At 51.7% G+C, this 25,858-nt stretch overlaps 1 protein-coding gene across 1 annotated transcript; it reads left to right on the forward strand.

Moving 5' to 3' along the window:
• Nucleotides 1–20,521: 20,521 nt before the first annotated feature.
• On the forward strand, nucleotides 20,522–22,531 carry LOC109779625 (cytochrome P450 89A2-like). The gene has a single exon (XM_020338265.4). The coding sequence runs from the start codon at nucleotides 20,798–20,800 to the stop codon at nucleotides 22,340–22,342; it is 1,545 nt and encodes a 514-aa protein (XP_020193854.1). The 5' UTR covers nucleotides 20,522–20,797; the 3' UTR covers nucleotides 22,343–22,531.
• Nucleotides 22,532–25,858: the final 3,327 nt, after the last annotated feature.

The following is a 25,858-nucleotide window of genomic DNA, read 5'->3' on the forward strand; positions in this document are numbered from 1 at the left end:
CGGTACTACCGTGAGTACCTGCGGTACTACCGCGCCTACGACCGGTACTACCGCAAGGCACTGCGGTACTACCGCTCGGAAGAGCAGTACTACTGCATGCCCCAGAACACCAACACTAGGAGTCCTTCATTTTGCAAAGACACGAAGAAACGGAGGATTCCCCAAAGAGCCAAAGGAAAGGTGGTGCAAAAAGAAACAGACGTGTACGTGTTGATTCCACCCAAACCTTTTCAACGCGGACCCCCTCTTAATAGTACGGCTTTCCTACGACTCAAATCCACTGAAAAGAAACATAGAGAAACACCGTCTTCAATAGTCTTCGAGGGGCACCAAATCGTCTTGTGCCTAGTCATGATATGTCTGAAAAGCTCAATGCACACGATTAGTCCGCAAATGCATTGTCATCAATCACCAAAACAACTAAGGGATTGATGACAATACGGGATTTGCACATAGGGATAAGAATAAAACATAGGCAAACCCCACATCTATAAAATATAGACGGGCTCCCCCTAGATGTGTGATTTCTAGAGAAATGCTTTGGACTGCACGTCACACATACTAGGATCAACACTCCCCCTATATTTTATAGACAAGGCATATCTTGCAACAATATAGCTAACATTAAGCAAGGAGGCAAGATAATAACTATGAGCATAAAGTAAATGGCACAAGATAGCATAGGCTCACGGGCTACGAAAGACAATAAGGTACACTAGAGTGCATATGTCTTACACCATATGAAAGAGAACCTGGTCTCACAAGCACAAAACAAACCAAAGCAAACGAGGTCCAACGAAACGAAAGCGAAGTGACAAAGCGAAACAACACGACACACGAGACGCAAATCCTACACTCTCTCCCCCTTTGGCATCGAGACACCAAAAAGGGCAGAGAGGACACCTACGACACATGTGGTAGCTCAAGCTGAAGCGATCACTCGTCACGCTCCTCGTCGGACTCCGCAGCGGGGATGGGCTCCTCCTCAGATTCAGTCCACTGGTAGCCCTGCTTCGTCATCCATTCTGCCTCTGGCGTGATGTGCTTCTCGGACCCGCTGGATATCTCCTCGCCAAACGTCCTCAAGATCCTCTTGTCGCGGTGGCGAATCTCCTTGGAAGCAACATGGGTCCGGTACTGGCCCTTGGCCTGCATACAGAACAGAGCCTTCATCTTGTTCTTCAGCTTCTTAGCCCAAGAAGGCTCAGTAGAGGGAGGAGCATACCCAGCAGAGCTGTCCTCATCCGCTTCCTCCTCCTCAATCTCATCCTCATCAACATCCATTCTAGCAGGCTCTGCCTCAGCACGAGTAGCGGTGTTAGCCCACTGAGGCTTGATGCAGAGCTTGATGGGGTCGTGATGGATCCAGTCAGGTGCAACAAACTCCTCAGCAGGATAGAGGTTCTCCCAAGTCATCGTGATCAAGAGAAACAGGTAAGGTCCATAGATGGGTACCTTACGGTTGAACACCGCAAACCGTAGCTCGCACCACATGATGTGTTAGACGTCAAGTGGTTGTGTATGAGTGTGACGCGCCTCCTCACAAATGAGCATCATATCCATGAGATAGGCATGCACCTTGTCCTTGTCACCAATGCGGGGAAAGAGGGAGTTGCGGAAGATCCGGTGCATGATGTCAAGGAATGGGTTCAGCACCCACACCTTCTTGCCACTGGGAAGAGTCTTCTCAACATAGAATTGCTGAAGCTTGCTCTTGCTAGCGGACTCGGGGTTGGCATGAGGGCGGACACCAACGGGCGTGTTGAGCCCCTCATCAGGCACCTGCAGCAAAGCCATGACGTCCTTCCATTTAGCAGTCATCTGTTGTCCATTGGTCATCCAAGTCATGGACCGTTCCTCATCAGTATGGAAGTGGATTGAAGCAAAGAACTGGGCCACAATCTCAGGGTCAAAGTCCAGGTGGAAAGAGATCACGTCCTCAATGTCAAACTGCTCCACCAGGTCCAAAACCTCACCAAAATGGTCACAGTGCTTATCCTGCCTCATGTGATTCATGTTAGTCCAGTGCACGTCCACGTAGATGTTCTGCTTGGCCTTGATCACATCCAGATAGATAAGATTCTGCTGCTTGGTCCAGAACAAATCATTCCCTCTGAAGTTGGCACGAGGATTCACATAGGGGTTGATCCTCCTTTGAGTGACAAGCTCAGCAAGTGGTATCTCATCCATGCCCATGGAGGGCTCCTTGTTCTTGGTGGCGGTGGTTTTGGCTCTGCGTTGGGGGGCATTGGAGCCCTCTGGAGCTTCATCTTGGTTGCGCAGACGCTTGGAGCCCGTGTCACGACTGGGATTGGAACGGCGAACATTGGAACCGGAGCCACCACCTATGAAACAAAACACAAGAACACGCAAGAGAAGCGAGAAGGATCAATGCAAAGACCACAACAACACAAGTGAAACAAGTAGAAATAGCATTGGGTGTAATTGCTACATGGAAGATTTGACATCAACGGTAGTACCGCACGGATGCACGAAACTAAAATTTTAGTGCTGCTCCAGCCACGGTAGTACCGCGCCAGAATGGCACGGTAGTACCACGCCTGGAGCGGAAGTAAAATTTTACTTCCGCGCCTCGCGCGGTAGTACCGCTCCTGAGGAGCGGTAGCACCGTACGAGCGGTAGTACCGCACGGGAGGTGCGGTAGTACCGCACGGGGTCGGATCTGAAACACAAATGGATCTGAGCACAGCCATGACAACGGAGCGGTACTACGGTTGATCAAATCTATCAAGGGGCAACATACCAATACCAACTCTACGCATTACTACTCTCCTACATCCTACTCTTGCAAAGATTTGGCCTAAAATCTCAAGAACAACATGCATCTCCCCAAAAACCTAGAGACGAAAGAACAAACCAAAGAGAGAGGGATTTGGGGAGAAACCTTGTTCCATGACAAGAGGGTGAGGTGGGGATCGATCCCACCGGTCGGAATGCGAGGAGAGTAGCCGAAGACGGAGATCCGGCGAGGTCCTCCGGCGCCGTTCTTGGGCAGGAGAGAGAGAGACTTCGTGGGAAAAAATAGTTGAATGGGTATGGGGGAGTTGGAACTCCCCCTGCCCGCTCTTAACCCCCACGCGCTCGCGTCTGCGTGGTAGTACCACGGGTCACCGCGGTAGTATCGCCCGGGCGGAAGTACCGCACACTGGGCGCTAGTACCGCTCGTCCAGCGGCAGTAAAAAATTACTGCCGTGCTGGGTGCGGTAGTACCGTGCGCAGCTCCTGCGGTAGTACCGTGGCATGCCACGGTAGTACCGCAGACCCAAGAAAATGCATGTTTCGCAAAAGAGAAAAACAGCCTTTGCAATACACCCTTCAAATGAACGGACACACCAAGAACACACACACGAGGCAACTCAAACACAAGCTCGGCTCAAAGAAAGAAAGACAAAGGACCACAAGGACCAAACAAGCGACACAACCTCTCCAAAGAGAGGGCGGTGGCCGAATCCACATATGTTTGAGTCAATTGGTATGGCACCGTGAAGAATTATCCTTGGGTCCATGACCAAAACTCGTCTTTGAAGCACAAGTACCATAAAAATGGCTAATGTGAAAGAGTTGATCAATTTATGCATAATGGGGGAAGGGAGAGTTCATTGTGAGAACGACACTCTCCCTATGTACATGCCTACACCTAAACAAGATAACAAGTTGAGTATGGTGGGGTGTGCAAGGGTTCAAGCCACATTGCTCGAATCAATGATATTTAGCTCATGCCTTAACTCACGAAATCTTGCTTCATCCAAGGGCTTCATGAAGATATCTGCAAGGTTATCATGAGTGTTGACATAGTTGAGCTCGACCTCCCCTCGCCGAATGTGATCCCGGATGAAGTGACACCGAATCTCAACGTGCTTCGTCTTGAAGTGTTGCACCGGGTTGAGAGAAATCTTGATGGCACTTTCATTGTCACACCAAAGAGGCACTTTGTCACAAATGACACTGTAATCCTTTAAAGTTTGCCTCATCCATAGAAGTTGTGCACAACAACTACCGGCGGCCACATACTCCGCATTGGTGGACGAGAGAGACACACAACTTTGCTTCTTAGAAGACTAACTCACCAAAGAGCAACCAAGGAATTGGCACCCTCTGGACATGGACTTCCTATCCACTTTGTCTCCCGCCCAATCAGAGTCCGAATAGCCTACAAGATTGAAGTTTGCTCCTCTTGGGTACCATAAGCCAAAGTTTGGGGTATGAGCCAAATATCGAAAGATCCGCTTGACCGCCACAAAGTGGCTTTCCTTAGGCGCGGCTTTAAACCGTGCACAAATTCCCACACTCAACATGATATCCGGTCTAGATGCACAAAGGTAAAGCAAGGAGCCAATCATGGAACGATATACCTTTTTGATCCACCGCTTTACCATTGGGATCTATGTCAAGTTGGCATTTGACGGGCATTGGAGTGGAAGCCGGCTTGACATCACTTAGCTTGAATCTCTTGAGCATGTCTTGAGTGTATTTGACTTGGTTGATGAAGGTTCCTTCTCTTCTTTGCTTGACTTCGAATCCGAGAAAGAACTTCAACTCTCCCATCGAGGACACCTTGAACTTTGAGGTCATGAGAGCGGCAAATTCGTCATTGAAAGCTTTGTTAGGGGAACCAAAGATAATATCATCAACATATAGTTGGCACACAAAAAACTCCCCTTTGACCTTCTTAGTAAAAAGAGTGGGGTTGATTTTCCCAATTTCAAAACCCCCGATCTTGCAACAACTCGATAAGGTGGTCATACCACGCACGTAGGGCTTGTTTAAGGCCGTAGAGTGCCTTATCGAGTTGGTACACATGATCGGGGAAATAGGGATCCTCGAACCCGGGTGGTTGTTTGACATACACCAACTCACTAATAGGACCATTAAGAAAAGCACTCTTCACATCCATTTGTTGCAACTTAAAGTTATGATGAGAGGCATAAGCAATCAACAAACGAATGGATTCAAGGCGAGCAACGGGAGCAAAGGTTTCACCGTAGTCAATACCCTCGACTTGGGAGTAGCCTTGTGCTACCAATTGAGCCTTTTTGCGAACGATAATCCCATGAGCATCTTGCTTGTTCTCGAATATCCACTTGGTTCCAATGACGTTATGGTTCCCCGTCGGCCTTGGCACCAATCTCCATACCTTGTTGTGCTCGAAGTTGTTGAGTTCTTCATGCATGGCATTAAGCCAATCCAGATCCTTCAGCGCCTCATAGACCTTTTGGGGTTCAACACAAGAGACAAACGCGTGATGTTCACAATAGTTTGCTAATTTTCTACGAGTGCTTACCCCCTTTTGGATGCTTCCAAGCACATTCGTCATGAGATGACCCTTGGTAGTGAGCTTGGATGCAATCTTGGTGGCACGACGCTCCAATTCCTCCTCAGGTGTGAGTTGAGGAGCGGTAACTTGATCATCTTGAGCGTCGTCATGAGCTTGTTCTTGATCTTGAGGTTGCTCTTGATCTTGAACTTGCTCGGAGGTGAGAACTTGACCCTAGGCATCACTTGGTGATTCAACAACGTCTTGAGGTTGATCTTGCCCTTGATCTTGTTCATGAGGTTGAGGGCCTTCACTTTGTTCTTCAGAAGCGTGTGGGTCTTGGGTTGGTGATGGTTCCACTTGAGTGGAACATTGTCCTTCTCCTTCGGCCACAAGGGCATCCTCAATGGGTAGGATAAAACCAACATCCATTCTTCTTATGGCTTGGGGAGGAATTTCATCACCTACATCACAAGTGCCACTTTGCTCCACTTGGGAGCCGTTATTCTCATCAAACTCCACGTTACACGTCTCCTCAATAAGTCCCGTGGACTTATTGAGGACACGGTAAGCATGAGAGTTTGTAGCATAACCAACAAATATGCTCTCTTGAGCTCTAGCCTCAAATTTGGACAAACGAGCACCTTTCTTGAGAATGAAACACTTACACCCGAACACCCGAAAGTACTTGAGGTTGGGCTTGTTACAGGTGAGTATCTCATATGGAGTCTTGTTCAAGCCTTTGCGGAGATAGAGCCGATTGGATGCATGACACGCGGTGTTGATGGCTTCGGCCCAAAAGTTTTATGGCGACTTGAACTCCGCAATCATGGTCCTTGCCGCATCCATCAACGTCCGGTTCTTCCTCTCCGCTACACCATTTTGTTGAGGGGTGTAAGGTGCGGAATATTGATGCTTGATCCCCTCATTACTAAGAAACTCATCCAAGGTGTAATTCTTGAACTCGATGCCGTTGTCACTTCTTATTGTCAAGATCTTTGCATTGTGTTGGCGTCGAGCTTTATTTGCAAAGTCAATGACAGTTTGTTGAGTCTCACTCTTCCTCTTGAAGAATATACCCAAGTGTATCTTGAATAGTCATCCACAATCACCAAGCAATACTTCCTACCCCCTAGACTATCACAGGATAGAGGCCCAAAGAGATCCAAGTGAAGGAGCTCCAAGGGCCTCTTTGAGTAGATGATAGTCGTGGGAGGGTGAGCCTTCTCATGTAGCTTTCCTTCGATGCAAGCACTGCAAGCACGATCTTTGGCAAAACTAACATTTGTTAGTCCATGGACATGGTCCCCCTTGAGAAGACTTTGCAAAGATCTCATATTGACATGGGCTAAACGGCGATGCCAAAGCCACCCCACGTCAACTTTAGCCATTAGGCATGTCGCGGTCTTAGTGGGTCGCTCCGAAAAGTTAATCACATAGAGACCGTTCTCGACATGCCCAACAAAGGCTACTTTAAGAGTCTTGCTCCACAAGAGGGCCACGGTATCAATATCAAAGAAAGTGTCAAAGCCCATGATTGCAAGTTGACGAACGAAAAATAAATTGTATGCAAGGGACTCAACAAACATGACCTTCTCGATCGTGAGATCATGAGAAATGACAACCTTGCCAAGTCCCAATACCTTAGAGGACGAGGTGTCACCCCACTCGACATTGGGGGTATATAGATGGAATCTTGTGCACGTCCACCACCAAGTCCTTGCTTCCGGTCATATGATTAGTGGCTCCACTATCGAGCAACCATGATCCCCCACCGGAAGCAAACACCTACAAGAGATCAATGCTTGGTTTTAGGTACCCATTTTGTAATGGGTCCTTTGATGTTAGTGACAAGGGTCTTAGGAACCCAAATAGACCATTCAATGTACTCATAAGGAGAATCAACAAATTTAGCATAAACATGTCCATCACTAGCACGGCATAACACATAGGAAGAGTTAAAATTGCCGGCTTTGTTGGAAGGGGTGGTGTCGTGGAATTGTCACGGCAGATGTCCTCGGGTTGGGACTTAGTCGTGGAGCCATCGCAATTGGGAAGCTTGAAGGGGTTAAGCGGGACAAGGAACACGAGGGCTTATACTGGTTCGGCCCCTTACGGTGAAGGTAAAAGCCTACGTCCAGTTCGAGGTGTTATTGATTAGGGTTACGATTGCCAGGGAGCTAAACAGCTATGACCGGCTCCCGATCAAATTGTTGTCGCCCTTAAACCGCTGCCGGGTCGTCCCTTTATATAGGGAGGCTGACGCCCAGCAGCCCTTAGAGTCCCGGCCGGCTCATAAGAGTGTCCGGCTCGGACTCTAAACAATACTTGCCTTACACTACAAGTCTACTATAACAATGATTGTAACTACGGGCTTTAAGCTATATCCTGGTCTCCGCCCATCTCTGGCCCATTATCCTGAAACTTAGCTCCGGGCTTCCGGTAATGATCCTTGGAGTAACCCGGCCCTCCTGGCGGGTGACCCCCAGGTCTATATCCTCAACATTAGGCCCCAGATTGACTTGAGCCGGCTCGTGTCAATCTTCAGCTCCGCAGACAGAAAAATTCTCCGGCTTACCATTCATGTGAAGGTCATAACCCGGAGTGACGTCATCCTCTGGACTCCGGATAATCCGCCGTGACGTCATCCTCCATTAAGTCCGTTTTTTACTCCGCCAGATCCGCAATGGATCTTTACTTTTACTGTCTTTGCGAAAATCGAGGCGCCGTGAGGGGGAGATAACCACGCCGTGGCCTCCTTGAATCCCGCGCCCACTTATGACTCGGCCTTATAAATAGGCCGGCCCGGCACTCTCTTCTCACACTCTCCTTCTTCTTCCTCGCGCTGCCGTTCCTCTGCCCGAGCTTCTGCCGCCGCCGCCGTCGCGCCCCTGATCTTCACCGACCCGGCCGCTGCATCACCCTGACCCGGACCAGATAGCGGCGGCGACCTTCGCTCTTCCTCAACTCCGGTGAGTCTTCCCTGCCTTGCTAGAACAAATCTGTGGTAGGGTTCATCTTGTGTTCTTCGCGTTCTTCACCATTGCCGCAAGTTTCGGTAACCCCTGTAGCCACTGCCCCCGTTGATCTTAACTCTTCATAGACCCTTTGCAGTAACTGCTCGAGATCCATTCTATCTGCAAAAAATCCTCTTTTCACTGCTTAAAAACCATGTTCCACCTTAAGAACTTCTCCTGTTTCTGTTTCTTTAGGTCTAGAAAATTTTCATCTTGCCCGACCATTTTGATCCGAAAAAGTTACTGTAATGTATGAAATCTATTTTACCACACTTAGTAAAAACTGCAACCCTTGAATCTTGGCGGCTTATATTTCCGACTTAAAGAAAACACGCGCCGTAGAACCTTTCCGGTTTAAAGAGAACCATGCTCTGTAGTATCTTCCGACTTAACCGTAGTAAGCCGCAGATGACCAACTCATCCTGGATACTCCGACGGCTTAAATAACCCACCATGTCAATACATACCATTAGTCCCCTTCATAAGCCGTCATTGTAACTTGAATGATAAACTCCGGCTTATAATTAACCCGGACACTTTCCTCTTTATCATAGATCACCAACCGTCACCATGCCTCCCAAAGCTCCCATCACTTGCAACTGGATGAGATCCAACATCACTGATGAGACCCTGGCCAACTTTGTTAAGTCCGGATATCTGCCCAGAAAGGAAGTGATGTCCTACCGTGCCCCTGACCCGTCCGAAGAGAGACCTCAGCCGAGGGACGGGGAGGTAGTGATCTTTGCAGACCATATGAGCCGGGGCTTCGCACCGCCCGGCTCAAAATTCTTCCGGGACGTGCTCAACTTTTTTGACCTTCGGCCTCAGGATATAGGACCCAATTCCGTATCCAACATCTGCAACTTCCAAGTTTTTTGTGAAGTATATCTTGGAGAAGAGCCGAGTCTGCTGCTCTTCAGAGAGCTGTTTTATTTGAACCGCCAAACCGAGTGCGCAAACGGCCCAAGTCTAGAGCTAGGCGGCATCTCCATCCAACGGCGCAGGGACTGCCTATTTCCTTACGCAGAACCGCCAAGTCACCCCAAGGACTGGAACATGACTTGGTTCTACTGCCAAGACACGTCCCCGGCTGATGAAAGCCCGCTGCCCGGCTTTCGCCCAACGCGCCTGGAGCCGACTCATACGCTATCCGACAAGCTGTCTGCCGCGGAACGCCAGCCTCTGCTTCCAACGATCAATAAGATCAAGGCCCTGCTAGGCAACGGTCTGAACGGAATAGACCTGGTCCGGGTCTGGATCTCTTGGCGGGTGATCCCGTTGAGCCGCCGCCCCGGCTTAATGTGTGAGTACACCGGGCGAAAGGATGACCCGCAGAGGAACAGTCGCAATGATCTTCCAGAAGACGTTGCTGAAGAAGAGACCAAGGCTCTGCTAAACGAGAGCCTGGCAGACTGTGGAAGAACCGGGCTAGCCCCGTTCTGCAAGACCAATCCAGCCCCAGCGGTAAGCCGCTGACTTTAACCTTTCCATTTTGTTTTACCCGTCCTTTTACTAAGAGCTCATTACTGTATTTCGCAGGCTGATGATAAATTCTGGCGGGTCAAGTATGACCATGAGGCGGCCAAGAAGGCCAGGAAGGCGAAGAAAGCCGCCAAGAGAGCCGCCCCTCGCAAAAAGGGAAACAGACCCACTGCTTCGGAGCTGCTGCAATTAAGCGATAGCTCCGAGTCAGAGGTAACCCTTAAACCTTTTAAATTCTTGCAGTATATGTTGTCTGATGCTGTCCGCCTTATCAACACTTGCTTACTGACAGGACGACACCGGCGCCAGTAACCCGGTGATTGAAGAGGTAACGTTACTCCCCTCCGACTCGGAGCCTTTGCCACAGCTGAAAGTCCGAAGGGTAACCCGGAAAGTAAGCTTTTCTCATCCATTAGCTCATCAAGACCCTCAATTCCTTTTGAAGCAGCAGGTTCACGAGAGCCGGCGTCACACCCGGGCCCGCAAGGACACCGACCTCTCCACCGGGTTACCCGACGCAACGAGGAAACACTGCACTGAGGTTTTTTCTCACCTGTACCCTTTTCATCCGTTGGCGGGTGTCATCCGTCAGCCACTCAACTCTTCTGACTCCAACTACCAGGAGACCTCCCCCTCTTCGGGTGACTCCATGCAGTCAAGTCTGCCGGCCTTCAAGACTGCCCCCGGGTAATAACAATCTCCTTACATCATCTGTCTGTACTTACCCTTTGTATGCCTAACACTTCTGCCTTTTCAGTGCCCAGGCAAAGCTCACCAAAAGAGCAAAGAAGACAAGGTCAGCCGGAGTGCCAGACTTGCCTGAGCCGGAGACGACGGCTCAAGAACCGCCAGCCGCCTCCGCCCCCGAAGCCACCATTCCCATGGACACGACGCCTGAAGCCCCTGCCCCGAGCACCAAGAGAACAACCGAAGCATCAGCTAACCCGGAGGCGTCCGGCTCAGCCCCACCAGCTAACGACCCGGACGTGGTAATTACCCGGACGGAGTATGTTGAGCCGGGGAGGCCGACCGCACTGGCCAAATGCTCCGCGAAGGGGGAGTTGCTGCAACCCCATCGGGTGAATCTGGATCTCTCCAGCTACACCGATTTAAGCATTGGAGAGCTTGTCTCAGGCTATATTAGCCAGGTTCACAAGAGCCGAGACGCCGAGATCGCCATGGTCAACCAGATCCAACAGAAATCTGAGGTAACCTTCTGCTGTTTTCTTATTTCTGCAAAGTGATCCTTGTCATTCTAGCCCCCAAGTCTAGGGCTTATACTTGAACATGTTGTAGACTTTAGATTCCGGCTTACTGAACTGAGCCGGCCGTACATAGATAGATACGTTCAATATGCATTAGCCCCCAAGTGCCAAGTGTCTTTGCTTGGAAAGCGCTTGGGACTTTATAGAATGACTGTTAAGAACCCGGAAATATATGCAGGCTGTTGGCAAGAAATTAGAGTCGGACCTGGCGGATCTCAAGAGCCGGCTGAAGGCACAAGAGATGGAGACCCGGAAGGCGAATGCCAAGTTTGTCTCCAGCATCGCCGCTCAGGAGAAATTGAAGACTGAATTCGACGCTGAGCGGAAGGCCTGGGCTGAGGAGAAAGCTGCACTGGTGACCCGGGCAGAACAGGCAGAGAAGGCCCTCACTGAGAAGACCGCTGAGCTCTCCGGTCTAAAGCGCCAAGTGTCCCAAATGGTAGCTGCCATCTTCAGTAAGTCGCTTCACCGGCTTTCATTCACGTTGGAATGTTTACATCTCTTAACTCATCCTTATCACCGGGTCATCTGATGTTGTTAAACAGGTTCCAGAAGCGCCAACTTGAACCAGAGCGTGGTCACCAAGTTAAAGGCCGTGTACACCCTGGTGGAACAGCTCTACACCGGGTCACAGCGGGCCTTAGCTGTGGTGGCCCTGTCGAATGAAGTGCCGACTCATCTGGGCCGAAGTCCTGCGCCGGCTCGCAGTTCTGCCGCAGCGGATCCAGGAGCTACGACGAGCATCCGCGAGATCCGGAGCAATCGCCGCACTGAGCCGGGCCAAAGCCTTCTTGCCGGAGCTAGACCCCGCAGACATCGCCCTGGGTTACCCCAGCCTGAAAGAAGACGGCTCAGCGTTCGACCAGAAGGACTTCGCGGCTTGTGTGAAGGCTGTGCGCCCGGTGGCCACCATCATCGGGAACGACACCGATTTAACCAAGTATCAGCCGGGATACAACGCGGAGAATCAGAGGATTCCAACCCCTCGCTATGAAGCTATCAATCTGATTCCCCCGGCTCGCCAGCACACCTTCGCCCCGGAGATTAACCCGGCCGGGTTAATTGACGAAGAAGCTCAGTTCGAAGCTCTCAGTGGCATCAACTGGAAGTCGTCGACCTTCGAAGCCTTGGGATCAGCCGGAGCAGAAGATGAGCCGGGGACTTCGACTCAGCAGGCGTCATAAACCGGCTAGCGGCTCACCAAACAACGCTCCACCCTTGAAACTTTGAAATTTTTTTGTAATATAATAGGTGCAACAATTTATCTCTGCCGTGCCATCGTGCATGTAATGAATGCTGAAATCCTTTGAAGTCATTCTTTTTGATGCTCCTCCGGGTTATAATTATCCTTCGTGCTTCTCAACCTTTTAAAAAAGTACCTTTAAGTATCTGCATAAGAAGGCAAATCACAAGTCACAAGGCGGCTTACCGCCCTAAGAATCAGGTGTCTAAGATGGATAACTCGGAAATTCAAACCAAAAAGACTGGTCCTTAACTATATTCCGAACATAATCGTGATAACACACTCAACAGCTTGTAAGCATACTTCCGGGTTAAATAACCCGGGTAGCACGGTTAGTATCTGAACTCGAATTTACTTGTCTTGATGACATCCATGATGCTCAACTAACAAGATAAACCAAAATTAAGCCGGCAAGTGAAACCCGGCAGTACATACTTTGACATGATCAGAGTAAACTTGTGGTAAAATGTAAAAATTTAAGGGCTTCCGGTTCGAATACGACCAGAACCTCGGTCCAAAGGGGTTAAGCTAAGATTCGGATACGATCATATAGCCCCCAGTGGGTTCGGCGATGCCAATCAAGAGGGTATCGACAGCTATGTTCTCTTGGGTTCGAATACGACCCATGTTTGAACAGGAAGCCCCCAAGTGATTCTGAAAATTGTTTAACGACGCTGATTCGAATACGATCCACGTCGGTTCTCAGAGGGGTTAAGCTATGATTCAAATATGACCAAAGGCAACCTCCCAATGAGCTCGGCACGTTGCCAATCAAATGGGTATCGATAGCTATGTTCTTCTTTGGTTCGAATACGACCCATGTGTGAACAGGAAGCCCCCAAGTGACTTTATTGCTTACAGCTAGATTTGAAGATGATCATAAGCCGGATCTTCTGTAAGTCAGCATGTAAAAAACAACACACATATTTGGGAGAGAGCAAAGGACAGAGGTCCTGCTTTATTGCTTTATCATAATATATACATGGCTGAGATAAATATGTACATCACAAGAGCCGGTAGCTCAAGTGTAGTAAGGCCGAAGCTGAGCTATGTTCCACGGCCGACGGGTCTCCTCCTCAGATTTACGCGAGTCCTTATGCTCCCGGATATCAATGAGGTAATATGACCCGTTGTGCAAGTTCTTACTGACCACAAAAGGCCCTTCCCAAGGTGGGGATAACTTGTGTGCATCTGTTTGATCCTGGATGAGCCGGAGCACCAGGTCGCCTTCCTGAAAGACCCGGGACTTGACCCGGCGGCTATGATAACGGCGCAGGTCTTGTTGGTAAATTGCTGAACGGGCTGCTGCCACATCACGCTGTTCGTCCAACAGGTCCAGAGCATTCTGGCGCGCCTGTTCATTATCCGTCTCAACATAAGCCGCCACACGAGGTGAATCATGACGGATGTCGCTGGGGAGAACTGCTTCTGCTCCATAAACCATGAAGAAAGGCGTGAATCCTGTAGACCTGTTAGGAGTAGTGTTGATGCTCCATAAGACGGAGGGCAATTCCTCCACCCAACAACCCGTCGTCCGTTGCAAAGGGACCAAAAGCCGGGGTTTGATGCCCTTCAGAATCTCCTGGTTAGCTCTCTCAGCTTGACCATTGGACTGGGGATGAGCCACTGAAGAAACATCAAGCCGGATATGCTCTCGTTGACAAAACTCTTCCATAGCACCCTTGGATAGATTGGTGCCATTGTCAGTTATGATGCTGTGCGGAAAGCCAAAACGGAAAATCACCTTTTTCATAAATTGAACCGCCGTAACTGCATCGCACTTGCTAACTGGCTCAGCTTCCACCCACTTCGTGAATTTGTCAACCACCACCAAGAGGTGGGTCTTCTTATCCTTGGACCGTTTAAAAGGCCCAACCATATCAAGCCCCCAGACTGCAAAGGGCCAAGTGATTGGGATCATCCTCAACTCCTGAGCCGGCACATGAGCCCGTCGTGAGAACCTTTGGCAGCCATCACATTTACTGACCAAGTCCTCTGCATCAGCGTGAGCCGTCAGCCAATAAAAACCATGACGGAAAGCCTTGGCCACAAGAGATTTTGAACCGGCATGATGGCCACAATCCCCTTCATGGATCTCGCGCAGGATCTCTTGACCTTCCTCAGGGGAGATACAACGCTGGAATGCCCCTGAAACACTGCGATGATGCAACTCGCCATCGATAACAATCATTGACTTAGCCCGCCGGGTTATTTGCCTGGCCAGAATTTCATCCTCAGGCAACTCTCCCCGGGTTATATAAGCCAGATATGGCATTGTCCAGTCTGGTATGATATGAAGAGCCGCCACCAGTCGTGCCTCCGGGTCAGGGATAGCCAAGTCCTCCTCTGTAGGCAACTTGACCGAACGGTTGTACAGAACATCCAGGAAAGTGTTAGGCGGCACCGGCTTTCGCTGAGAGCCTAGCCGGCTTAACTCGTTCCGCCTGCGATCAATATGCTCCACTTGGTATCCCTGGAAGTGCCCGGCAATGGCATCAACCTCGCGGCGATAAGCCGCCATTAGAGGATCCTTAGAATCCCAGGTGCCAGATACTTGTTGAGCCACCAAGTCCGAGTCACCAAAACACCTCACCCGGCTTAAGCTCATCTCCTTAGCCACCCGAAGACCGTGGAGCAAAGCCTCGTATTCCGCCGCATTGTTAGTGCAAGGAAACATCAACCGTAGCACATAATGGAACTTGTCACCTTTAGGGGAAGCCAAGACAACACCAGCCCCCGAGCCCTCCAGCTGCCTGGACCCATCAAAGTGAATAGTCCAATAAGTGTTATCCGGCTTTTGCTCGGGTACTTGTGACTCTGTCCAATCATTGATGAAATCTACCAAGGCCTGAGACTTGACAGCAGTGCGTGGCACATATTTAAGGTCATGAGGTCCAAGTTCTATAGCCCACTTAGCAATTCTCCCTGTAGCCTCTCTGTTTTGGATAATATCACCAAGAGGGGCGGAACTGACCACAGTAATGGGATGACCCTGAAAATAATGCTTAAGCTTCCGGCTCGCCATAAACACCCCATACACAAGCTTCTGCCAATGTGGATACCTCTGCTTGGACTCAATGAGCACCTCACTGATATAATAAACCGGCCGCTGAACCGGATGCTCCTTACCAGCCTCCTTGCGCTCCACCACAATAGCCACGCTGACGGCTCGAGCGTTTGCCGCCACATACAACAGCAAGGGCTCCTTATCAACCGGAGCAGCAAGGACAGGGGGCTCTGCCAGTTGCTTTTTCAAATCCTCAAAAGCGGTATTAGCTGCATCATTCCAGATGAAGTTGTCAGTTTTCCTCATCAACTGATATAAGGGCATAGCCTTCTCACCCAAACGACTTATAAACCGGCTTAAAGCAGCGATGCGACCCGCCAAACGCTGAACGTCATTTACGCACGCCGGCCTAGCCAAGGAAGTGATGGCCTTGATCTTCTCCGGGTTAGCCTCAATGCCTCTGTCAGAAACCAAGAAACCCAATAGTTTGCCTGCAGGAACACCGAAAACACATTTAGCCGGGTTAAGCATCATCTTATAGACCCGGAGATTGTCGAAGGTTTCCCTTAAGTCATCTATCAGGGTTCCCTCCTTGATGGATTTAACCACAATGTCGTCCACATAAGCGTGAACATTGCGCCCGATCTGTTTATGAAGACAATTCTGCACACAACGCTGGTAAGTCGCCTGTGCACACTTGAGTCCAAAGGGCATAGACACATAGCAGAAGGCTCCAAAGGGAGTGATGAACGCCGTCTTCTCCTGGTCCTTAACTGCCATCTTAATCTGATGATACCCGGAATAAGCATCCAAGAAACTTAAGCGTGCACAACCTGCCGTAGCATCAATGATTTGATCGATACGGGGGAGAGCAAAAGGATCAGCCGGACACGCCTTGTTCAAGTCCGTGTAATCCACACACATCCGCCAGGTGCCGTTCTTTTTAAGTACAAGCACCGGGTTAGCCAACCACTCTGGGTGAAAAACCTCAACAATGAACCCGGCCGCCAAAAGCCGGGCCACTTCTTCACCAATAGCCTTCCGCCTCTCTTCATTAAACCGTCGAAGGAACTGTCTGACCGGCTTAAATTTTGGATCAACATTGAGAGTGTGCTCAGCGAGTTCTCTAGGTACACCTGGCATGTCAGAAGGTTTCCATGCAAAGATGTCCCTATTCTCACGGATGAACTCGATGAGCGCGCCTTCCTATTTCGGGTCCAGATTTGCACTGATGCTGAACTGCTGAGACGAGTCACCTGGAACAAAATCAACAAGTTTAGTCTCATCAGCTGATTTAAACTTCATTGCTGGTTCATTCTCCGTGGTTGGCTTTTTCAGAGAGGTCATATCTGTTGGGTCAACATTGTCTTTATAAAATTTCAACTCTTCTGTGGCACAAACAGACTCTGCATAAGCCGCGTCACCTTCCTCACACTCCAGAGCCACTTTCCGGCTGCCGTGAACCGTAATGGTCCCATTGTGACCCGGCATCTTGAGTTGTAAGTACACATAACACGGCCGTGCCATGAACTTGGCGTAAGCCGGCCGTCCGAATATAGCATGGTATGGACTTCTTATCTTGACCACCTCAAAGGTCAACTTTTCCACCCTGTAGTTGTTCTCATCACCGAAGGCCACTTCCAGTTCGATCTTGCCGACTGGATAAGCCGATTTACCAGGTACCACACCATGGAAGATAGTATTTGACTGGCTGAGGTTCTTATCAACTAGCCCCATACGACGGAAAGTCTCATAATAGAGGATGTTGATGCTGCTGCCTCCATCCATGAGTACCTTTGTGAACTTATAGCCTCCCACTTGAGGAGCCACCACTAAGGCCAGGTGGCCCGGGTTATCCACCCGGGGAGGGTGATCCTCCCTACTCCACACTATGGGCTGCTCCGACCACCGTAAATAGCGTGGAACTGCCGGCGCGACAGCATTAACAGCCCTCTTGTGAAGCTTTTCGTCTCGTTTGCACAAACTAGTGGTGAACACGTGATACTGTCCACCGCTAAGCTGCTTTGGGTTGGTCTGATAGCCCCCCCTGTTGCTGTTGATGACCCTGACCAGACTGTTGATTAAAGCCCCCTTGACCGTTCTGAGGACCGGAATTTGACCCGCCGCCCGGGCCATGGAAGCCGCCAGCGCCGGAGCCGCCTGCGCCTGAGCCGCCGCCCGGGCCATTGTAGTTTTTAAATGCCTTCATGATAGCACAATCCTTCCACAGGTGAGTCGCTGGCTTCTCTCTAGAGCCGTGTCTCGGACAAGGTTCATTCAACAGCTGCTCCAGAGAAGGTCCTGACCCGCCGCCTCGGGGAGGGGGCCTCCCCTTGCGTCGCTGGTTGTTGCCTTGGGCATTGGCTACGAACTCCAGGCTGCCATCGGCCTTGCGCTTGCCTCCTCCTTGATTCCCCGGGTTAAACTGAGGACCCTTGCCATTGCCGTTCTTCTTTCCCTTCCCTGTCCTTTCATCATCTGAAGGGGGATCCTTGGTACCATCAGAATCGGCGTACTTGACAAGAGCCGCCATTAGTGTACCCATATCCGTGCAGTCGCGTTTAAGCCGCCCAAGTTTCATCTTTAGGGGCACAAAACGACAGTTCTGTTCTAACATCAAGACTGCAGAGCCGGCGTCCATCTTATCTGATGAATGTATGATCTCCTTGACCCGGCGAACCCAATGGGTCGTGGATTCACCCTCCTGCTGCTTACAGTTAGTCAAATCCACAATTGACATAGACTGCCTACAGGTATCCTTGAAGTTTTGAATGAACCGGGCCTTCAGCTCAGCCCAAGACCCAATGGAGTTCGGTGGCAGCCCTTTTAACCACGTGCGGGCAGTTCCATCTAACATCATGGTGAAATATTTGGCCATGGCCGCCTCGCTGACCTCTAGCAGTTCCATAGCCATCTCATAACTCTCAATCCAGGCCGCAGGCTGTAAGTCAGCTGTATAGTTAGGCACCTTCCTAGGGCCCTTGAAATCCTTAGGTAGACGTTCATTACGGATGGCCGGCACCAAACAAGGGACACCCCCGGTCCTGGTAGAAATACCCACATCAAGGGACGCCGTCGGATAAGCCGGGGGGTCTGATGAGCCGTCAATTGCGGCACCTGCTCCGCCTCTTGCCGTGCTTGGTCTGCTGCGTAGAAGGCTCCAACATGAGCCGGGCCATGGCCAGGGGGTGGGTCATGGCGTCGGACATTACTTGAGCCGGTCGCTGAGACCATGTGCCGGCTGTAACTCGGGCTCTGGCCTGGGCGAGGAGTTGAGTGGATCCTGTCCCGGCCGTAGGAGTACGCCTCTTGCTATGCTAGAGCCGTCTGCAGGAGTTCCCTGACCCGGCGGGTTTCGACGGCTGCCGGAGAATTGCCGTCAACGGGAAGAGCCGCCAGTCGTGCTACCGCAGCTACCATGTTCTCCAGCGGGTTATCGTAATGACCCGGGGGTATCGGCACATACTGAGGCGGGGCAGGGGGCACCTGGGGAGGCCCCATTACTAGTGGCTGAATAAGGGGTCCCGACCCGGGCGCAATGCCCCCTGGTGGGTTACTGGATTCCGCACCCGGCGTGTTGAAGAGATTGCGCGGATCGTAAACCGGCGGGAGTCGAGACTGGGCCTTCTGATGCCTCCTTCTCATGACCTCGTTGGCCGCGTTCTGATCCATCGTGAGTTGGAAGGACTGCGCCTGAATCAACTGAGTCCGGGCGTCGAGAGCCGCCCGCTCCGCCGCCAGCCAGATCCCTTCTGCTGCAAGATCCTCTTTAGCTTTCATCAGATCCAATTTTAACTGTGCCACCTCCGCGTCATGCTGGGCTTGATCTGCCGGGTCAACCGTGGCGGTTAACAGGGCCGTCATCTTGTCCGTGAGATTCATCAGCACCTGAGCCGGAGAAGGCACCGGGTTTCCCGATCCAGCAGCGGGGTTCTGAACAGGCTGTGCACCAGCCATAAAAACTCCGACCTGACTTGGCGGCTCAAAAAGGTCCGGCATACTGTTGCCATCTGAATAACTCATGAGTCTGCCATCTTGAAGCTGGTACAACGAGTTTGACTCATCAGCGGCCGACTCGCCGTCAGAGCCGGCGGCCGCCTCATCCCCAGACCCAGATGGATCAGAGGGCCTTCCATGGATGCATCCCACAAAAGCGCGCTTTAAGGCAGGCCGGGCCCGGGCGGGTCGTGCGCGCTGAGCCGTTTCGATGAGATTGGCGCAGAGATCCGGCTCGGGGCCCGTCTCACCAATCTTGCCAATGAAGACATGAATTCCGCCAAAGGGGACCCGGTACCCGTACTCCACTGAGCCGGCGTCGGGGCCCCAGTCCGCATCGTCGATGTAGAGCTTGCCGCGACGACTCTTGGTCATCCGGCCCACAGCGTATCCCTTGAGCCCTTCGAAGCTGCCCTTCAAGAACTCAAATCCACCGTGCGCCAGCCCCACGGTGGGCGCCAACTGTCGTGGAATTGTCACGGCAGATGTCCTCGGGTTGGGACTTAGTCGTGGAGCCATCGCAATTGGGAAGCTTGAAGGGGTTAAGCGGGACAAGGAACACGAGGGTTTATACTGGTTCGGCCCCTTACGGTGAAGGTAAAAGCCTACGTCCAGTTCGAGGTGTTATTGATTAGGGTTACGATTGCCAGGGAGCTAAACAGCTATGCCCGGCTCTCGATCAAATTGTTGTCGCCCTTAAACCGCTGCCGGGTCGTCCCTTTATATAGGGAGGCTGACGCCCAGCAACCCTTAGAGTCCCGGCCGGCTCATAAGAGTGTCCGGCTCGGACTCTAAACAATACTTGCCTTACACTACAAGTCTACTATAACAATGATTGTAACTACGGGCTTTAAGCTATATCCGGGTCTCCGCCCATCTCTGGCCCATTATCCTGAAACTTAGCTCCGGGCTTCCGGTAATGATCCTTGGAGTAACCCGGCCCTCCTGGCGGGTGACCCCCAGGTCTATATCCTCAACAGGTGGCATTGCCCTTCTTAACACCACCACCCTTCACATTGTTCTTCTTCTCCTTTGGAGCGCCCTCTCCCTCTTTCATAAAGGTTTGCTTGAGAGGAGTAGGTTGTCTGGTGTTGACCTTAAAGGCTAGTAAAACCCATAGAGGTGTGTCCACAACCTCCACATTTTCCTCATTGCACTGTACCCATTGTTGACCTCGAAGTTGAACTGCTCAAAATTTGAAAATGTGGTACAAGTTGTCATCCCTGACAGAACTTCATTAGTCTTGCTATTAAGCATCATGAGGTTATCTCTAAGCTTAATTAGCAACCCTGAATAAAAAGGGCGAATTTGCTTGCGTTCATGCCGTCAACACCCACCACCGGCCGCTACAATATCCCCGCAGATTATTTTCCCCGTGCACGCTGCGTGTCTCCGGTCCATGCCACCAACTTCCCACCGGCATTCAAACATTCCCGACCTCTTTCTTGCAGTACAAATGAAGCATGTCCACCGGAATCCTAGCGACCAGTCCGTCCCGCCGCCGCCGCCGCCATGGAGGATTGGCTCTTCTACTCGCTCACCACCATGCTCTGCCTCCTCAGCTCGCTGCTGCTGCGGGCCCGGGCCCGCAGCCCGTCCCATTCCGCGACGCTGACGCCGCCGCTGCCTCCAGGTCCGGTGCCGCTGCCGGTTCTGGGCCCGCTGCTCCACCTGGCGCGTCGCGACTTCGACCTGGAGCCCGTGCTGCGGCGCCTCGCGCGGGCCTACGGCCCGGTCTACTCCTTCGCGCCATTGGGGCTGGCGCGGCCGATGATATTCGTCGCGGCGCGAGGCCCGGCCCACCGCGCCCTCGTCCAGCGGGGCGCCGCCTTCGCCTCCCGCCCGCGCGCCACCGCTCCCGCCGCCGCCGTGCTCACCAGCGGCGGCCGCAACGTCAGCTCCGCGCCGTATGGGCCCACCTGGCGCGTGCTCCGTCGCACCCTCGCCTCCGGCGTGCTCAACCCGGCCCGCCTCCGCGCCTTCGCCCCCGCGCGGCGCTGGGTGCTCGACGTCCTCCTCTCCCGCATCCGCTCCGGCGGCGGCGTCGTCGCCGTCATGGAGCCCTTCCAGTACGCCATGTTCTGCCTCCTGGTGTACATGTGCTTCGGCGGCGATCGCCTCGGCGACGCGCGCGTGAGGGACATCGAGGCGCTGCAGCGTGACCTCCTCGCCAACTTCCTCAGCTTCCAGGTCTTCTCCTTCCTCCCGCCGCTCACCAAGCTCGTCTTCCGCCGCCGGTGGAGCAAGCTCGTCTCGCTGCGCCGGCGGCAGGAGGAGCTCTTCGTCCCGCTCATCCGCGCCAGGAGGGATGCCGGCGCTGGCGGCGACTGCTACGTGGATTCCCTGGTGAGGCTTGCCATCCCGGAGGATGGAGGGAGGGGGCTCACCGACGGCGAGATCGTCAGCCTCTGCTCCGAGTTCCTGAGCGCCGGGACCGACACCACTGCCACGGCGCTGCAGTGGATACTCGCGAACCTGGTCAAGAACCCGGCGATGCAGGACAGGCTAAGGGAGGAGGTCTCCACTGCCGTCGACGGCGAGCTGCGGGAGGAGGACCTGCAGGGGATGCCGTACCTCAAGGCCGTGGTGCTGGAGGGGCTGAGGCGGCACCCGCCGGGGCACTACGTGCTGCCGCACGCCGCGGCGGAGGAGACGACGCTGGACGGGTACCGCGTCCCGGCGGGCACGCCGGTAAACTTCGCGGTGGGCGACATCGGGCTGGACGAGGAGATCTGGACGGCGCCGTCGGAGTTCCGGCCGGAGCGGTTCCTGCCGGGCGGCGAGGGGGAGGACGTGGACCTCACCGGCAGCAAGGAGATCAAGATGATGCCGTTCGGCGCCGGCAGGAGGGTCTGCCCCGCCATGGCGCTGGCGCTGCTGCACCTCGAGTACTTCGTGGCCAACCTGGTCAGGGAGTTCGAGTGGCGCGAGGAGGCCGGCGAGGAGGTGGACCTCACCGAGAAGCTCGAGTTCACGGTTGTCATGAGGCGGCCGCTCAAGGCGAGGGCTGTGCCGCTGAGGCAAGGAATGCCCATCGCTGCCACGGGCTCAGGTTGATCGACGGGGGCGAACCATCTTCTCCTTTCCCGAATGTTTAGTAGTGCACCGTAGCTTCTCGTTGCTCATGATCATATAAAGATGGTAATTAGATTAAGCTTGTCTTCTTGTTTTCTTAATTTGCTTTTGCTAATGAAATGTAATGTGTGGTTTTCTAATCTAAAGTCAGATTAAAATGAAACCAATGAACGTACAGGAGAACTGCGTCTTCTATTCAGAAAGCGTGAAAATGTCAAAAATTCTCCTGTATCCATGAGATTTAACCGAAGAGGAGCCTTGGCGTAGTGATAAAGTTAGTGCCTTGTGACCATGAAGTCACGTCCTCAAGTCTTGGAAACAGTCACTTACAAAATAGAGGTAAATATTGCGTACAATAGATCCAAAGTGATCGGACCCTGCGCAAGCGGGAGCTACATGCATCAGGTTGCCTTTTTTATCCATGAAATTTAACCCAAAGAGCGAAATAAACAGACAAATATGAATACAAGAGAATTATTTCTTTTTCTGGAACCTACATGAGATGATATCAATCAGTTAAGATCCTAAGCATATTAAGAGCGTGTTCGGGAGCCCTTTGGCTTCTCAAATCCTCATCTCCAGCCCGGAGTCCAGCCGAACGGATCAACTCCTGGCTTTTGGAACGAGAAGCTGGTTAGAAACTGCGTGCAAAATCGAAGGAGTCGTGGAGTTGGGAAAACGTGGCTCCGCAGAAACTGGGAAGCGGGTTTTGAAAAGAACTACATGCTTGTGCCACCACCAAGTGACATTGCGTACCAGTTCGCGAGCAACTAATCGTATTCTCTCTCTCCCTCCTGACTCGTACGCCATCCCCTCTTCTCTTCTTGTTGGGCTGAAGAGGAGAAAACGAGCTAATTGGGCTGCAAGACCATCTCTCTCCGTACCAAGCCTGGCTGCATCCAAGCCTCATGGGCTGGCAGCCCATGCGAGCGCTAATGGTTGAGAAGCTACTGTCCCAAACGGTTTTCAAACTCCAGGATTTTTACGAGAAGCTAGCAGCTGGTTACGGGCTGAGGAGTCGAGGAGTTTGAGGCTGGGGAGGACTACCGAACAGGCCCTAAGGCACATGTTTATCTACTAGAATGTAGATGTCTTGAACGTATTTCATCGTTATGTACAGTTCAGCCATTCCACTCCTACCTAGCGAATAAATTGGTAATCAGGTATTAGCTAGTTGCCACTTCATCATCTAGTATGAGGCTACGAGCATGCTCCAAGAACCACATGCACGAGAGAAAATATTCTTACTTGCTTAAATCAATGAAATTTAACAAGCAAGAGTATATGTTAAAATTTACATTTCTGAAATTTGCTTACCTGCTCACAACCTTTGTTGGAAAAGGCGGCACTTAGGCACGCTTAGGCGCTAGGTGACAGTCTTTTAGCCTTGCTCTCAACTCTTGATATTCACTTGCAACACAAGTACCACTTGGTGGACTTTTCTATAAAAGTAAGCACCCACTCCGCCTTGCGCCTAGCTAGATCATTTCCTCGAACAAGAGTGCTTTCATCTTGGGCCGCAGCGTCCACGATAATTTTTTGTTGGTTCAGCCAACGACCAAATTTCTTCATAAACACAAGGCTCCGAGAGTGCTCCTCAAGCTGGACATCGCCCACGCCTTCAACTTGGTATCCTGGCCCTTCCTCCTAGAGACTCTCAAACTCCTTGGATTCGGCAATGGCTGGTGCAAGTGTGTTTCAATCCTACTCTCCACAACATTGATTGGGGTGCTCGTCAATGGTCACCCCGTGCCACTATCCCCCACGCGTGTGGCTTACAGCAGGGAGATCCTCTGACCCCATGCTATTCACCATGGTGATCGACGTGCTTAACTCCCTTCTCCATCACGCGGTCCATGTTGGAGTCCTTCAGCTCCTCACCACACACCTTGCCGCTTCGAGCATCTCTCTCTTTGCAGATGATGTGGTAATTTTCTGGCATACAAACCCTTCGGAGGCTTTTGTGTCTGGAATTGATTGCAAGTAACACCTTCGAGCAATGTCCGCACCAATAATAACTCAATATTTCTTGCACTTCAGACGTAAACAAGCGAGTAAAATAGTTTTGTATATGAGGGTTTAATCCAGCCATACTTCTAACTAATTCCAATTGTCTTCTTGCAATCTTTTCAAAGTTCCTCTTTCTTCTAGAAGACACAAAGGCCTGAAAGAAATCGGTGTTGCGACGTTCACCACTTTTCAACCAAGTTGCCCGAAACCTTTGTTGGGGAACGTAGTATTTCAAAAAATTTACCTACGATCACGCAAGATCTATCTAGGAGAAGCATAGAAACGAGCGAGGAGAGTGTGTCCACGTACCCTCGTAGACCGAAAGCGGAAGCGTTTAGTAACGCGGTTGATGTAGTCAAACGTCTTCGCGATCCAACCGATCCAAGTACCGAACGCACAGCACCTCCGCGATCTGCACACGTTCAGCTCGGTGACGTCCCTCGAACTCTTGATCCAGTTGAGGCCGAGGGAGAGTTTCGTCAACACGACGGCGTGGTGACGGTGATGATGAAGTTACCGGCGTAGGGCTTCACCTAAGCACTACGACAATATGACCGAGGTGTAAAACTGTGGAGGGGGCACCGCCATTCAATATAAATACATATCCGTTTTGCGACTTAGAGTCATCCGGATCAGTGTCAAAGCTAGAATCGACGTAACCATTTACGACGAGCTCTTTCTCACCCACATAAACGAGAAACATATCCTTAGTCCTTTTCAGGTATTTCAGGATGTTCTTGACCGCTGTCCAGTGATCCACTCCTGGATTACTTTGGTACCTCCCTGCTAAACTTATAGCAAGGCACACATCAGGTCTGGTACACAACATTGCATACATGATAGAACCTATGGCTGAGGTGTTGGGGGAACGTAGCATGCAATTTCAAAAAATTTCCTACGGTCACGCAAGATCTATCTAGGAGATGCATAGCAACGAGAGGGGGAGAGTGTGTCCACGTACCTTCGTAGACCGAAAGCGGAAGCGTTAGCTTAACGCGGTTGATGTAGTCAAACGTCTTCGTGATCCAACCGATCAAGCACCGAATGTACGGCACCTCCGAGTTCTGCACACGTTTAGCTCGATGACGTCCCTCAAAATCTTGATCCAGCAAAGTGTCGAGGGAGAGTTTCGTCAACATGATGGCGTGGTGACGGTGATGGTGATGTGATTCGCGCAGGGCTTCGCCTAAGCACTACGATAATATGACCGGAGGAGTAAACTGTGGAGGGGGACATCGCACACGGCAAAGAAACAATTGATGTGCTTTGGGGTGCCCCCTGCCCCCGTATATAAAGAAGGAGAGGGGAGGAGGCCGGCCCTAGGGGGCGCACCAAGTGGGGGGCAACCCACTAGGACTCCTAGTCCTAGTCGCCCCCCTTCCTTCTTGCGGAGGGGGAAAGGGGGAAGGAGAGGGAGGGGGAGAAGGAAAGGGGGCCGCGCCCCCTCCACATGTCCAATTCGGACTCCCCATGGGGGAGGGGGGGGGC

This window comes from Aegilops tauschii, chromosome 7 (genome assembly GCF_002575655.3).
Source record: "Aegilops tauschii subsp. strangulata cultivar AL8/78 chromosome 7, Aet v6.0, whole genome shotgun sequence".
Taxonomy (NCBI): domain Eukaryota; kingdom Viridiplantae; phylum Streptophyta; class Magnoliopsida; order Poales; family Poaceae; genus Aegilops; species Aegilops tauschii.

Bases quoted from the DNA above. Each gene is read 5' to 3' on its own strand.
- LOC109779625 (XM_020338265.4), top strand. From the start codon at position 20,798: ATGGAGGATTGGCTCTTCTACTCGCTCACCACCATGCTCTGCCTCCTC.